Here is a 14,896-nt window from a genome sequence, read left to right on the forward strand (position 1 = left end):
GGGAAAAACGTAGAAGGCAGAAGCTCTTATGTCCAGCACTGTGCTAGTTAGGGCCAGTGAGAAAAAAACTCTATACAGGTACACAAGGAGAATAAAAGAGGATGGAAGGACATTGTTCATGGATTTCAGATGGGATGGGTCAGTATGATCTGTCTCTCTCTGGTGACCAAATAATAAGCCCCAAACAGTATCCTAGTATTTTCCGGTTTATGGTTTATTTTATGTCTATTTTTATGTGAAGCACTCTGTGCATGCATACTCTGTTGTAAAGCACTTTGAGCTGCATTTATTTGTATGAAAAGGTTTTATACAAATAAAGTTTTATTATTATTATATTTATAGAATCTGCCAGTCAATGGTGAAGTAATGGTTCAGGATACTGTAAATTAATTAAATTACATTTTTCATGACTTGTACAAGTAATTCTAAACTAATAAGGGCAGAAAAAATAAGGAAAATATAAGGGAGCACTTGGAATCAGATAACTCACTTTTATTTCATTTGAGGGAGTCAGAAGACAGCAGTTTTCAAATGTATCTGGGTACACAGCACATATTTAGACATCTATAAACTACATTGATGCTTTGTGTAGTTATGCGTCTGTTATGCTGTCTTTTCTCTGAGGTCTGCTGCCCCAAGTACATTTTGTTCCCAAAGGTTCTATTGACACGCCATGAGTTATCATCTTGAAGATTATACCGTTGGCTTGCCAATATTTGTAATAAAGTATATACTGCACCAACAAGCTGACGCAGTGAAGTACAATACCTCTCAGCACACGGATGAAGCAAGAACGTGACTAAGCCTCTATGGAGGAAATCTGAAAAAGTCACGACATTGCACAAGCGAGAACCTCAGTGAGAACATGTCTACGCTGGGTTCAGGGACTGTGCTTATAAGACAAACGTTACAAAATTCACCTAAGTTACATTTGTATTCATTCAGCATAAGCACAACACATCGCTTGACAATGGAATAACACAATAACTGCAGGTAGTAATATTGATCATACTGTATGTAAATGTTTTACCCTCACTTGTATTCAGACAAGCAGCAATGGGTACAATAATCTTGCACACATCACTATGAACATATCAACACCCACTGAACTCTCAGCTTTTTGTTTTATTAAATGATGCCATTACTGAAACGACCATCGTCATCCATACAGAAACAACATCTGAAGAAAATAAGTGCCACCGTTCTATAGCCCAGCATATAAAACGATGTCCATATATCTTTGGGGGGTACCACACAATCACATGCTGCACTGCATTGTATGGAGGCTAGAAGTGTGCTTCACAGAATTTCCTTCCGTGAAATAACATGTGTCTGCCTAACACGTCTTTCTTCTCAGAAATGGGAGCACCCACAAAATAAATAACCAAAAGGAACAACTGGAAAAGAAGAGTGAGGTGGGCTTAGTGAACAGATTTCCCTGTAATCCTGATCTGAATCAGACAGGCCACATTCAGAGTCAGGACAAACGTATATATCTGAACCTTATGGGTAGATCAAGAGCGATTTGTTAAGTGAAAATATGCACTAACAACCGCCATCCTCCTCTCCTTCACACAAATGCAATGCTTACTGTACAATTATTTGCCAGCTGGAACGATTTCAAACTAGAAGTAGGCATCATCTTGTGTATGCTGCTAATTGAAGAACACTGTGGAAGATGGAAGGGGGTTGTGAGGCGTGACTGGCCACGGCATCCCTCATTTCTTTCTGTTGCTGCCAGACAAGATCATCACCAGCCTCATGAAGATGTTCATCGTGTCCATGTATATGCCCATGCACCTACAGGACGACATCGTAAACAAAGACCATAACGATCAGATTCTTCTGATACCGCCGTAGGATCGGGCGGGCATATTTGGGTGGAACTCTCGCTGGGGATACTTACGAGTTGATGGGGTCGTATTTCTGGACTCCGTAGTACGGGTAGGTCTCCGCGCGCTTGATGACCTTCTGCGTGTCATAGAGCAGGAACATGCTGAACAGGACCAGGCCTCCGTACACCGCCACCGAGTACAGCCCAGCGCCGAAGGCCGAGGTGGGGGGCAGGAACATCGACCCTGGGGAGGAGCGGACAACTTTCAATACCAAGGCTCGCAAACCCTTGAACCCTATGCTCTGGTATCTGTGTCAAAGGGTTCAAGTTCTTCTCATTGTTCGCATTTGTCTGTAGTGTGAGTGTGAAAGGTGCCAAATAAACAAAATTAAATATTCATTATTGTAAGTATTAATCAAGTATTACGATTATTAATAACTATTGTTATTAAAAGGATAAGCCAAAAGAATACTATTTGAAATATATTTGCCATGTTGTTTATCACAGACGTATATTTCAGCTCTCAGACACTAACTGACCGATGGAGGAGGCGAAGACCACTCCAAAGCCCACCGCCAGGGGCCCGCCCATGCTCAGGAACTTCTCACTGGGGGCACACATGGCCACGGTGGACAAGCCACCCACAATGCCCGCCGTGTACCACGCCGCTCGCATCATCAGGGGCCCTCCCAGAAGAGTCAGCGGGGCCACGACCGCACCCATCACACCTGCAGGGCAGACCAACGCAGGCCACGACAGTTACACCATGCAGATAGAAACCGCTTTTAGTTTAGTTGAGATTCATGTGCTGCATTTCTCCCCGAAACAGCTGACATTATCGTAATCACAAACGCAGTATGTTAGTCTAAAGCCTAATTTATGCTTCTTGAAAAGTGTCGCTCGACAAAATAAAAGTGTCGCTCGACATGTTGCATTTATGCTTCGGGGCGACACTTTGCGTCGTCTCTATGGAAACAACCAGCTGCGCGCTTGTCATTCTGTTGCGCATTTGTTGTCATTCTGAGAGAAGCGGCTTTCTGAGGGAAAGAGTTTAATCTGCGGTAAAGAGGTTATGCAGAGAGCGGTTTTCATTGTGTTTTATTTTCATTCTTTTCTGCAGTACTTGGGCATCTCTGTGAAGGGGCAGGGATGACTTGTACAGATGGGGATATCTCCTCACAAGCTCGGAGAGATGTTCCTCTACTCCTTCCATGACAACCAAACGTCAAATGACAGCCAAAACTAAAACAAGGCTGCGGAACAAGCATATCCATGGCAACGCACAAGCCTTCTATCTAGCTATCCTATCACACTTGAGCGACAATTTGTGACTGAGTCAGCGACATTAGAAAAAAACGTTGGCGCGCGACAGCCCTCAGCGACACTTTTTTTCCACAAAAAGTGTCGCCCATGACGTCAAAAGTGTCGAGCGACCGTTTTAAAAGTGTCGAACGACGAAGCATAAATTGGGCTTTATAGTGTTTTTAGAGCCTTAATACCTCCAAGTGGTACACCCCCTGAATACCTCCAAGTGGTACAACCCCCCACCCCAGTGGTACATTCAAGTAAATAAACATTTGTGTACCCGGTTTGATCATTCAAAACATTATGACAATAACATTAGAACATCACTTACCTGCGTGGAGCATCCAGGCCAAATGTTTGGGCACTGGGCTTTGGTCATATGAGATGGATCTCACCAGCATGCCAGCTCCGATCATGGCAGCAAAGGTTGCTCCAATGGCCTGGGCAAAAAACACCATGTTGGGAATCACATTTGAATACTGTAAATCAGAGTTACATACTAATTCTACTCCTGAATCAGTCAAGATGGGGTAATTGCTTGTTTGTGTAATACAGAAAATACATTACAGTCATTTAGTTGACGCTTTTATCCATTTTATGCATTTAACGAAGAAAAGCCAATGTACAGTACTACTACTTGCCAGAACTCGCAAGTGGATCTCCTTTCTGAAACAAGTGACTAAGAGCATAATCTAGTGCTGAAGGTAAAGTGCAAGAATCTAAAAAAATGCAAGCAATCTAAAAAAAACACAAAAAAAACAATAGGTTCTTAAGAAATAGGATCTTGGTAGTACTTCTTGAAGAGGTGAGTTTTGTAAATGTAATGTACAGAAATGTTGTGGATCAGAATGTTGGTGTGCTGAGGGGTAGAGGAACACAGCTCTATCAGACAGATGAAGGGGTGTGTTTACCATCCAGGACCCTCTCATCATCAGGCCCATCAGAGCCGGGGTCCTGCTCACAGCCACGGCCGACAGAGCCGTCAGCCCCACGCTGCCTGCAAAGTACATGTAGGTGGAGTGGATCCTGTCCTTCACGTACTGGGGCCAGATGCTGGGCAGAGAGACAAGAGAGGCGCACAGGTTCAGCTGACCTTTCAAACAACCCACCTTCAGTATGTCTGTGATAGAATACGCATCAGGAGGATCACAAACGTGTTTCGAGCTCATATGGATGGTTTTATGGGTGTGTTTCGAGCTCATATGGATGGTTTTATGGGTGTGTTTCAAGCTCATATGGATGGTTTTATGGATGTGTGTTTCGAGCTCATATGGATGGTTTTATGGATGTGTGTTAAGACCTCATATGGATGGTTTTATGGATGTGTGTTTTGTGCTTTTACATTACTGCCCCCCAGTGGTGAAGAAAAGAACTGGCAAATAAGATAAGGTTGGATAACTGCAAACTACTACACGATGATCATTTACTCTAATGAACAATAAGGTTGAAACTGCACTATTTGGGACTGCATCAAAGAGACCAAGACAATATCTGTAGTGGAATTATTTGATCTAAAATCAAAAAGGATTAGGCTCTGTGCACCAGCTCCACTACTTCCTGAAAGTCACTTGGCATCTTTATTTCCTGTCCTATATGATTGGATTAAGTGATTAATCAGGTGTGCGGTAGACCCAGCGCACACCTGATTAATCACTTAATCCAATCATATTGGACAGGAAATAAAGAAGCCAAGTGACTTTCAGGAAGTAGTGAAGCTGGTGCACAGAGCCTTTTGCCAAGGTTCGCTCAAACAGGTTAAGTCTGATTTATTGAGAAAACATACGAGCGCAAGGACTTCAGGACAAAGCACGTGAGTGGTTCATCCAACAGAAGTGCCCCCGAACGGTGTTGCAGGGTCTTATATTCAAGCAATACACAGGTATGACGCTTCCAGGGATTTGATTGGCTAACCCATCTGTACACGTCATATTAAATGGCGGACATCATCAACAGTGGTCGAGAATACAGACACGTGACATGAGAAAGGGCGGTAAATCTTGCAGGTACAATTCGCCTTATTCACCTGGCAGCCATATTGGTCAGTCTGGGGTGCGGCTGCGGAAGTGCCCGTTGACTTCAATGTTAAAAGCTCACTGTAAAAACACCACTTCAAGAACCAAAATAGTCAAAATAACAGGCTGAACACACTACCGGGGTTACAAACTCATCATTACCAGACTGATTGTTTTTCACTGCCGTTGTTTTCGCGTTTGGAAATACATGGAGGTGAATGAGGCATAGTTAGCCGTCAGCTGCATTCACTCCGATGTATTTCCAAACGCGAAAACAACGGCAGTGAAAAACAATCACAGTCTGGTAATGGTGAGTTTGTAACCCCGATAGTGTGTTCAGCCTGTTATTTGGACTATTTTAGTTCTTGAAGTGGTGTTTTTACAGTGAACTTTTAACATTGAAGGCAACGGGCACTTCCGCATCCGCACCCCTAATTACGTCCGACTGACCAATATGGCAGCTGAGGTGAATAAGGCGACTGGAACCAAGGATGGTTATTCTAGGGCAGACGTGTCTACGTGTGTCAACCTCCTGAAGAGAGGACATCCTGTCATAAATTAGATTAGCACAGCTGTGAAAGGTTGAGGGAGGTGGTGAAATACAATACAATTTCTATGACATATCCGATACTTACACTGCCTTCTCAATGGCTCCTATTTCATTGGACATGCCCAGTCCATAGTAGCAGAGCGCTCCCAGGCCCACAGCAGCTCCACCAGCAAGCACCATCCTGCCCACACTGTCAACTAAAGAAAAGAGCCCAAACATTAGAACCATTACAAGACATCTGGGCAGCACTGAGGGGTTGAGAGAAGTCACTTTTTTCTGACTCCTCTCATGATGTAAAGAACAAAAAGATGTAAAGATGGTGAGGGATGTACGAGAACACGTTTTGATGCAATGGTTTGGTTGGCGGTGGTTTAGTTTAACCTTGGTCTCACTGAGTAAAACTTTGAGTAAATGTAATCCAGATAACCAAATGTGATGCACAATTGAGTAATACTGAAGGTAATGTGAGGACACTGTCTTCTCCGTGAATGTGAATACTATAGTCAGTGACAGTGTGAATAATAGTTCTGCTCTAGAGTGAAATAACATTTTCCACTCAGCACCTCCAGACTTTATATGTATTTGTATCATTTGTGATGTCATGTGTATTGCTTGTTTCTTTCATGTCTGGTTGCATAACTAGAACTATTATAACAAACTAAGATAAACTTTAATAATTCCCAGGAAAGATTTATTTACTTATTAATACTATTTCTGAAATAATAAAGATGACCTTGAATAGTGTACATTAATTTTAATGCTACAGCATGTTAGGACAAGAAAAACTATAAAATGTGGAAAAAGGGTATGCTTAAATTGAAGGTCCTGACCCAACATACACATGACACTGTTTCTAAAAAATAATACATAAGGCAATATGTAATGCAGCATGTAAGCGAGTAACAAAGTAGTCATATTTACTTTTAATGGCCGTATCAGTTGCTGGTCCAAAAGCAGCTTCTTTGAGCTGGTCCTTGGTGCTTCGTGTGCGACGGAAGCCAAATCTGGATTTGGTGGAATAACCCTGAGGAGAGACAACAGTGAAGTCTCAATAAAACAATACATATGTACACCTAAAGCACAGTCACTTTACTTAATAAACATGACATATGTACACCTAAAGCACAGTCCATTTACTTAATAAACATGACATATGTACACCTAAAGCACAGTCCATTTACTTCATAAACAACTGTCTGAAACATGACTAGTCTAGGATACTGAATTCAATCAAAGGATTTTGATCTAATATTCTTGCCTCGCCCCTGTAGTTTACGGTATGGAGATACGAAATACGGCCAAAACAAGATGTTTCTCCGACTCTCTTCCAACAACAACTCTTCACTCTCCATGGAAAGATTCCGGAAAACCATCTTGCATTTTACACTTTTTTTTAAGGGATAGTTCACGCATGTAAATTCACACATCAGCCAGCGTGCGAGCTGGACAACTTCCTTGTTTAATTGTGTAGCCTATCCAAAAACATTGCACATTGCTGTCAATTTGAGAACTTATAACAATAATAATAATACTTTATTTTACCTTCCATACAGAAACATGTTTTATTGTGACAATTAATTACAAAGTAACAAAATCTCAAAGAGCTAGCAATAGAGCTAACACTTGTGTGAATGTAAAATATCCCATTTCAACCAGGCCAATAGAAACTGGTGGACATCAGGTAAATAGCCTACCTCGCTCGCCCATCCTCACACCTCGGCTGAACGATAGGATGCGCATAGGCCTTCTAGAGCATAGCATTACCCATATGATGACTGTCAAAGCTCTTATTTAAATATGTGACTGAAGCCTACCCATTGCTTTTCATTTGTTAATTTTGATTGCAGGTAATCATGTCACCAGTACATTGATTGATTGGTGTAACATTAATTTCGCTTTTATTTTAAGACTGGTAAGGCTGCATAGTCTAAGTAGGCACAAAATGAAAGCGAAATTATCTTACACCAAACACCTGTTTACCCCGTTACTTGCAAACAATTGGAAAATATCCATTTACGGGGATATATGACACATAGAAGAGGCCTTTCCAAAATATATTTTGCCATAGGGTAGGCTAAATGTTTTGAAGTGATTAGGCCTATGTGGCTGCGGTGCACTTAAGAAGGGAACACCTATCAACATGCTCTCTACTTCCAAGTACAGGTACCGTACAGGTTTTTTACCATCAGCTTTTGAAAGCTGCCCTGGTAAAACCCCTTCTGAAGAAAAATAAGATAGACTCATCAGTCCTCAGTAATTTCAGACCGATATCCAACCTCCCATTCTAAGGTAAAATCCTAGAAAAAATTGTATTCAAAAAGTTAAATTACTTTCTAGATGCAAATTGTATCTTTGATACTTTTCAATCTGTTTTTCACCCTCATCATAGTATGGAGACAGCACCGGTAAAGGTTGTAAACAACCTCAGAATCAACGCTGATGCCAAAAAGCTCTTTGTCTTTCTCCTTCTGGACCTGAGCGCAGCTTTTGACACTGTTGATCATGATATCCTTATTGGAAGACTTGAGAACTGGGTCGGCCTCTCTAGCTATGCAGATGACACCCAGCCCTATATTTCTGTGACACCCGATGACTACAGCTCAGTTGACTTCCTGCTGATATAAATGCATGGATGTCACAGAACTTCCTTCAGTTAAACCAGGACAAAACAGATACGTTGATCATTGGTGATAAAGTTGAAAGGGAGAGACTATCTGGGCACTTAACACTGACACTGAACACTAAATGCCAAGTCAGAAACCTAGGTGTCATGTTTGATTCTGATCTCAATTTTGAGGCCCATATCAAGAATGTGACAAGGACATCTTTTCATCACCTGAGAAATATTGCTAAGGTTAAACATACTGTATTCTCTCCCAGGCTGACAAAGAAAGACTAATGCATGCTTTTATCAGTAGCAGGTTGGATTACTGTAACGCTCTCCTATCTGGTCTACCAAAGAAAGCTATTAGTAAACTTTGGATGATGCAAAATGCTGCAGCACGTGTCCTCACTAAGACCAGAAGGAGGGGACAAATCACGCCAGTCTTCAACAGACAATCGCTACACTGGTTACCAATCAGTTTTACAATAGATTTTAAGATTATTTTATTATTTTATAAAGCACTCCATAGTCATGCACCTGAATACATAGCAGGCATGATTTTACGTTATACACCAAGTAAGTCCCTGAGATCCTCTGGCACTGAACTTTTAACAGTTCCTGGAGCCAAGACCAAGAGACATGGGGAGAGATAGCCTTTAGTTTTCACGCCCCCAGCCTCTGGAATACCCTCCCAGAATACCAAACGATGGCCGAAACTGTGGGAACTTTTAAAATCTCTCTTTCATCATGTAGTTTTACCTATATATATATATATCAGTGGAGGCTCGCTTTACCGCACTGTTGTGACGAAAAGAGAGCTGAGCCAAAAGGCAAAGCTCTCGATCTACCGGTCTATCTTCGTCCCCACCCTCACCTATGGTCATGAAGGATGGGTCATGACCGAAAGAACGAGATCACGGATACAAGCGGCCGAAATGAGGAGGGTGGCTGGGGTCTCCCTGAGAGATCGGGTGAAAAGTTCAGTCATCCGGGAGAGACTCGGAGTAGAGCCGCTGCTCCTTTGCGTCGAAAGGAGCCAGTTGAGGTGGTTCGGGCATCTAGTGAGGATGCCTCCTGGGCGGGGTAGACCCAGGACTAGGTGGCAGGATTACATCTCCGCACTGGCCTGGGAGCGGCTAAAGATTCCCCAGGCAGAGCTGGTTGATGCTGCCAGGGAAAGGGATATCTGGGGCCCCCTGCTGGAACTGGTGCCTCCGCCACACGACCCCGGATAAGCGGATGAAGATGGATGGATGGATGGATGCCCACACTGCATCGATAGGCTACTGTATTCGCAGAACAAAATGGTATAGCCTAAAAACAACCCAACATTAGAACAATTAGAGCAAATGATAATCAAGAAATAAATAAATGAAATGACAGACAAGTTGTCGTGTCATAGGCTATTGTAGCCTAAAAGAAAGTCTCTAAAACAACCGATGTAGGCTAAGGTGGCCTAGGCTGTAGGCTATTATTTAACAAATACAGTAGGTCTAGTAGGCTAATCTACACGCTCACAACACGTCTGTGTTCCTGAAGTCCATTAACTGGGAACGAAAAATTACTCGATGCTCATCTGCTTCAGGTTGCTGACGCGCTTTCTGGCTCCGAAGGAATGCAACTCTCGCAGCAGACTCGTTTGCGTTTTGCGCTTGACATTAGAGCAAATAAATGAAATGTGACAGTAAGCTACAGCCTACAGGTAACATGTAGGTTTACATACAGTTCTGTTTTTATTCACAGTAGGATACAGTACTGTAGTGAAAATCCCACCAGTAACCAGATAGCAGGCTCAAAGAAAAGTTTTTTAAGCCTGTACCGGTAGAAAAGGAGGTTCGGATCTCTGAAGTTCGGATGAGTGGGGTCCTACTGTATGTCACTTTGAACAAAAGTGTCTGCTAAATGACTGAAATGTACAAACAAATCTGCCACCTCAACTATGCACCTGTTACATTGTTTGTGTGGAACCACACTTAAGTATAAGGTAGCCCTGCCTTCTACTTGAGAAGCCAAAACCTCTCCCTCTGACCTCAATGAGTTCCTCCTTGGTTGAACAGTAGAGGTCTGAGTTCCCATGCAGAAGGTTGAAGGTTTAGAGATCCCAGCTCTGACACACGGTGTACCAGGATGCCTCACATCCCAATGTGTACCATTTCACTGTTTCTATTGTCATATTTTACCTGGTGTGGCTTCAGCAGGGGTGGACAGGCTTTCAGTGTGGAGTTCCTCAGGGCTGGGGTACCCTGGGATAAGATGGGACGCAGCCCTGCCACTGGGAGAGTGCGCAGGCATGCTAGCCTCGCCACCAACATGGTTGAGTTTCTGGTATCAAAGTCTGAAACCAGACAAAAGGCACATATCAGGAACAATCACACTGTGTAGACTAACGTTACCCAGCCATTGGACAATGACAGCAAATCGTTAGCTACAGTAAGAGTTCACTAAATTGATTAGTGTTTACACTGGCAAGCTAGCACTGATTAGCTAGATTCTTTTGTTTTGGCATTACATTTGTGATGACAGTGGGAGCAAACCCACTAATGCCAACATTTATGTGATTCACTAGCTGGCTACCTAACCAAATAAGTAATGTTTTGTAACCGTGGCCACACGGTTGTTTTGTAACCATGGTGTGCCTTTACCAAAGCAAGGTGCTACAGTAAGGGTAACGTTAGCTAGCTACGGTACGTGATAGCTAGCTGAAATGTTTTAAACCCCTTTCAGTCAAAGCTTTTCGCTAACATTATATATTACATTAAGATTCAAGTCAAGATTAAAATATAATTTGGCGGCCTTTATAATAAAATCACATACCACAAAACGTGTAGAAATGTCACCTTTCTGTTCACACTGCGCACTTCACTGACGAAATACGCAGCAACCTTCCTGAAATTTCTGACAAACTAACTCGTAGTTTGGACACCCGGGCCACCCCACGTTACACCGGGTTGCCGTTGAAACGTTCAGACGTTCATTTCTCCAGTAAAAAAAATAAATAGCAGTGTCAGTACAAAGAGAAAGTTCAAAACATATAAAAGGGGCAAACTGGCAAAGTCATGCCTTTCGCTACTCGATGTCACCGCATATACATTTTTTGAACATAGAATTTCATTCTATATTTCGACGCAGATAACTCCGCCCATGTTTGGCTCACGCAGAAAGGCCATAATCCGGCTTTAAAACAAGTGTACCTAATGCATCTCACTGAATGCGTCACATAGGAGGGACGACTTTTACTTGAATCATGGGATTCGAAGTTCAAAAAACGATTAGCATAATTTATGTGCTTTACTAGCAGATTTGGGTAGCCCTACTAATAACACTCATACCAAATAACAGAAACATATATTCGCACCCTCTGGGAGTTTGACAGTAGGCTATCGATATAGCCTCGCGTCCCCGGCTCTCCTCGGGAGATATGGTCGTAACCAGTCAAGATGCATGAGCCAGGAGACCACAGGCAGGCATGGGAATGACCTTATTTCACCGCTGGATGTCGCTGTTCACCATTATTTATAATACCCCATGACCAAAAGAGAGACTATCCATGAGAGAGACGCACTGGAGTCAGATGATGAACCTGATTTCATATTAAATATGTGTATAGATTATATACATTGTTCTATACATATTCTATACATATGTCTATACATTCCGTATCCAATTAGCAGAAGTTTCCTAAGCCAATTAGCCTATCCTATATATAGGGGGCGGCTGTAGCTCAGTTGGTAGAGAGGGTCGTTCAGTGATCGAAGGGTCAGTGGTTCGAATCCCAGCTCCGACTGTCCACATGTCGAAGTGTCCTTGAGCAAGACACCTAACCCCAAATTGCTCCCAATGAGCAGGTTAGCACCTTGCATGGCAGCTACTGTGAATGTGTGTGTGAATGGGTGAATGAGAGGCCATTGTAAAGCGCTTTGAGTGCCGCTAAGGTGGAAAAGCGCTATATAAGTGCAGTCCATTTACCATTTACCATTTATCCAAAAGATAGAAATTAGTAGAGCATAACTAGAAAGTACACTTCCTGGAGAAAATGTGAGGTGGGCTAGCTGCTGCAGCTGTATGTAACAGCTACTGCTAGAGCTACTACGGACCGGACAATCTCCATTCTCCAATCTCCACCAGCGAAGACTGTGTGTCTCTAGCCCACTCAGGGGCTGAATTGTGGGGTCCGTGGTGTGGACAGTGGCGTGGTAGCAAGACTCCGCCCCCTCTGGTCAGAGCCAGTCATGGACAGTGTACCCCTCTCCGGGCCACCTACCTGACTCCATCGGTGAAGACCGTGTGTCTCTAGCCCACTCAGGGGCTGAGTTGTGGGGCCTGTGGCGTGGATAGTGCCGTGCTGGTTAGGCTCCGCCCCCTTGGGTCACAGCTAGTCGGGGACAGTTCAGTGACCTCCGAGCAATTTCCATGCATCCACCATTGAAGACTGTGTGTCTCTAGCCCACACTGTAAACACTGTAGGCATGGCGACAAGTTAGAAAAAGTGTAAAAATGCAAAATTAGCAGCTCAAAAGTTAGTGCAGCACCATATGTTTCAATGGGGAGTGCAGTTGCCGAACAAATCGTCATACCTCAAAAACGGTAAGTCACACAGCTTAGATACTTACATTGTACGAATCAGCACAGTTGTGTTAACATTTTGATATATAATGTGTGTGAGCTGTCAAAACTGTAGGAGTGCCAGCAGTTTACAAAATGTGTGACACGTACACAAAGACATACATCAGTCCACTTCCGGCTTTAGGCCTGGACCTAGAACCCTAACCCGGGTTCGTATCCTCTTCCTACCCCCACCCTACCCCTGACCTCTGCCTCTACCTGGACCCAGGCACACTCACACACACACAGACATACACCAGTCCTGGGCTCAGATCCCCTTCCTCTCACCCTAACCCGGGTCCGTATCCTTTTCCTACCCCCTCCCTACCCCAACCCCTGCCTCTATCTGGGCCCAGGCACATTCACACACACATAGACATACACCAGTGTTTGCCATGTCTCTCCTATGATGTTTTTAGCCTCTCTTATGTAATTTAATGTTATTTGTAATGTAAATGTAATTTATGTACATGTAATTTTATGTTATTTATTGCTTTATAAATGTTCTTAGCTGGTAGACAAACATACTCCAGGAGCTTGCTCGATCGCTTATATCTTAGAAAGAAAGAAAGAAAGAAAGAAAGGAAGAAAGAAAGAAAGAAAGAAAGAAAGAAAGAAATAGTGGGAATATCACAAGTTGGGCTAGCTTCTGCAAGCTAGCCCACCTAATAATAATAATAAAGAAAGAAGTAGTGGGAATATCACAAGTTGGGCTAGCTTTTACAAGCTAGCCCACCTAATTAATATAGCCTACCCACCTACCCCTTTAAAAAAGCTTAAATTCACCTTTATCCATATCCATAGCTATGTTAAATCAGCAAAATTAGTGAAAAGAGGCAAACTATGCCAACAGGAATCTAAAGGAGCAAGCCTAACACCTATCTAGGAACTATCTAGGCTACATCTGATAGTTCTCGAAAGTTTGAAACCACTGATCTGGCAGTCAGGGCCAGGGGTGAGAGTTTCACGTGACTCAGTTAGGTTAGTCCGTTTGGAAGCGGCAGCACTTAGTCCACGCGCTTCTCACTTCAGTAGGCTATACCGTCACTAAATACCGGGGACCCGAAATTACATTTCTTGTTTCTCTGAGCACTAACATCAGTTTACACCTTCATATCCTGTTCAAATTGGAATAATTTTAGGGATCCTACTGCAACTTTTTTTCTCTAGGCTATTTCAAGCTTGGAAAGTAGCCTATCTTCCAAACTTTTCTCCGTGGAATTTGATTCTGCATAAGGACACAAGTAAAGGACATGTAATTTTCCTCATTCAAGAAATGTCATGATAGTGAATAAAGTGATGTCTGATTTGGCAGAATATGCGGGATGCCGTCGGGCGCAGAACTGTCGCCTTAATTTTTGTTCGAGTTCAGACAACGGTAAGCTCTATTTTAAGTTTATCTAAAATATCTATATATGAAAACATAATTGCAGTGAGATTAATAACATATGAAGACCACTATATTAATTATACATTAGGCTATAATATGAATATACATTATTTGAATTTACACACAACTTGATTTGATAAGTGGACTACCTGATTGACTTGAATTGGTAGGCTACAGCTGAGATTTTAGGTTTTAGACTGGTTTTATTGTTTTACTGTACTATTGTAAATATAACTATCGTGCATTTTTAATGCCCTTGTTATTCCAAGTCTTGCTGTTTTTACCGTGCGTGTTTTTATGTACTGCTGCAGCCAATGAATTGCCCTCGGGGATTATTCAAAGTCTCTCTCCCTCTCCCTCTCCCTCTCCCTCTCCCTCTCCCTCTCCCTCTCAGCAATTGGGACTTGACTGTTAGATTCAGAGACAGCATTTTGTATAACATCTTTAATCTATCTGAACTACCTCTGCTGAACCTTTTCATGAGGCAATTGTATAGCCACGTATAGCATTAATCTCTCTCTCTCTCTCTCTCTCTCTCTCTCTCCCTCTCTCTCTCTCTCTCTCTCTCTCCCTCTCTCTCTCTCTCTCTCTCTCTCTC

At 42.7% G+C, this 14,896-nt stretch overlaps 1 protein-coding gene across 1 annotated transcript; it reads right to left on the minus strand.

The window, feature by feature from the left end:
* Positions 1-1,105: 1,105 nt before the first annotated feature.
* Positions 1,106-11,250, minus strand: ghitm (growth hormone inducible transmembrane protein). Its single transcript, XM_084456687.1, has 9 exons — positions 11,121-11,250; positions 10,487-10,641; positions 6,623-6,725; positions 5,787-5,898; positions 4,051-4,192; positions 3,471-3,579; positions 2,374-2,562; positions 1,907-2,078; positions 1,106-1,800 (listed from the first exon to the last, which is right to left on the minus strand). Exons 2-9 carry the CDS (start codon positions 10,616-10,618, stop codon positions 1,719-1,721), a joined length of 1,041 nt encoding a protein of 346 aa, XP_084312813.1. The 5' UTR covers positions 10,619-10,641; positions 11,121-11,250; the 3' UTR covers positions 1,106-1,718.
* Between the last annotated feature and the right edge of the window lie 3,646 nt (positions 11,251-14,896).

Source organism: Borostomias antarcticus (assembly GCF_949987555.1).
Source record: "Borostomias antarcticus genome assembly, chromosome: 22".
NCBI lineage: Eukaryota > Metazoa > Chordata > Actinopteri > Stomiiformes > Stomiidae > Borostomias > Borostomias antarcticus.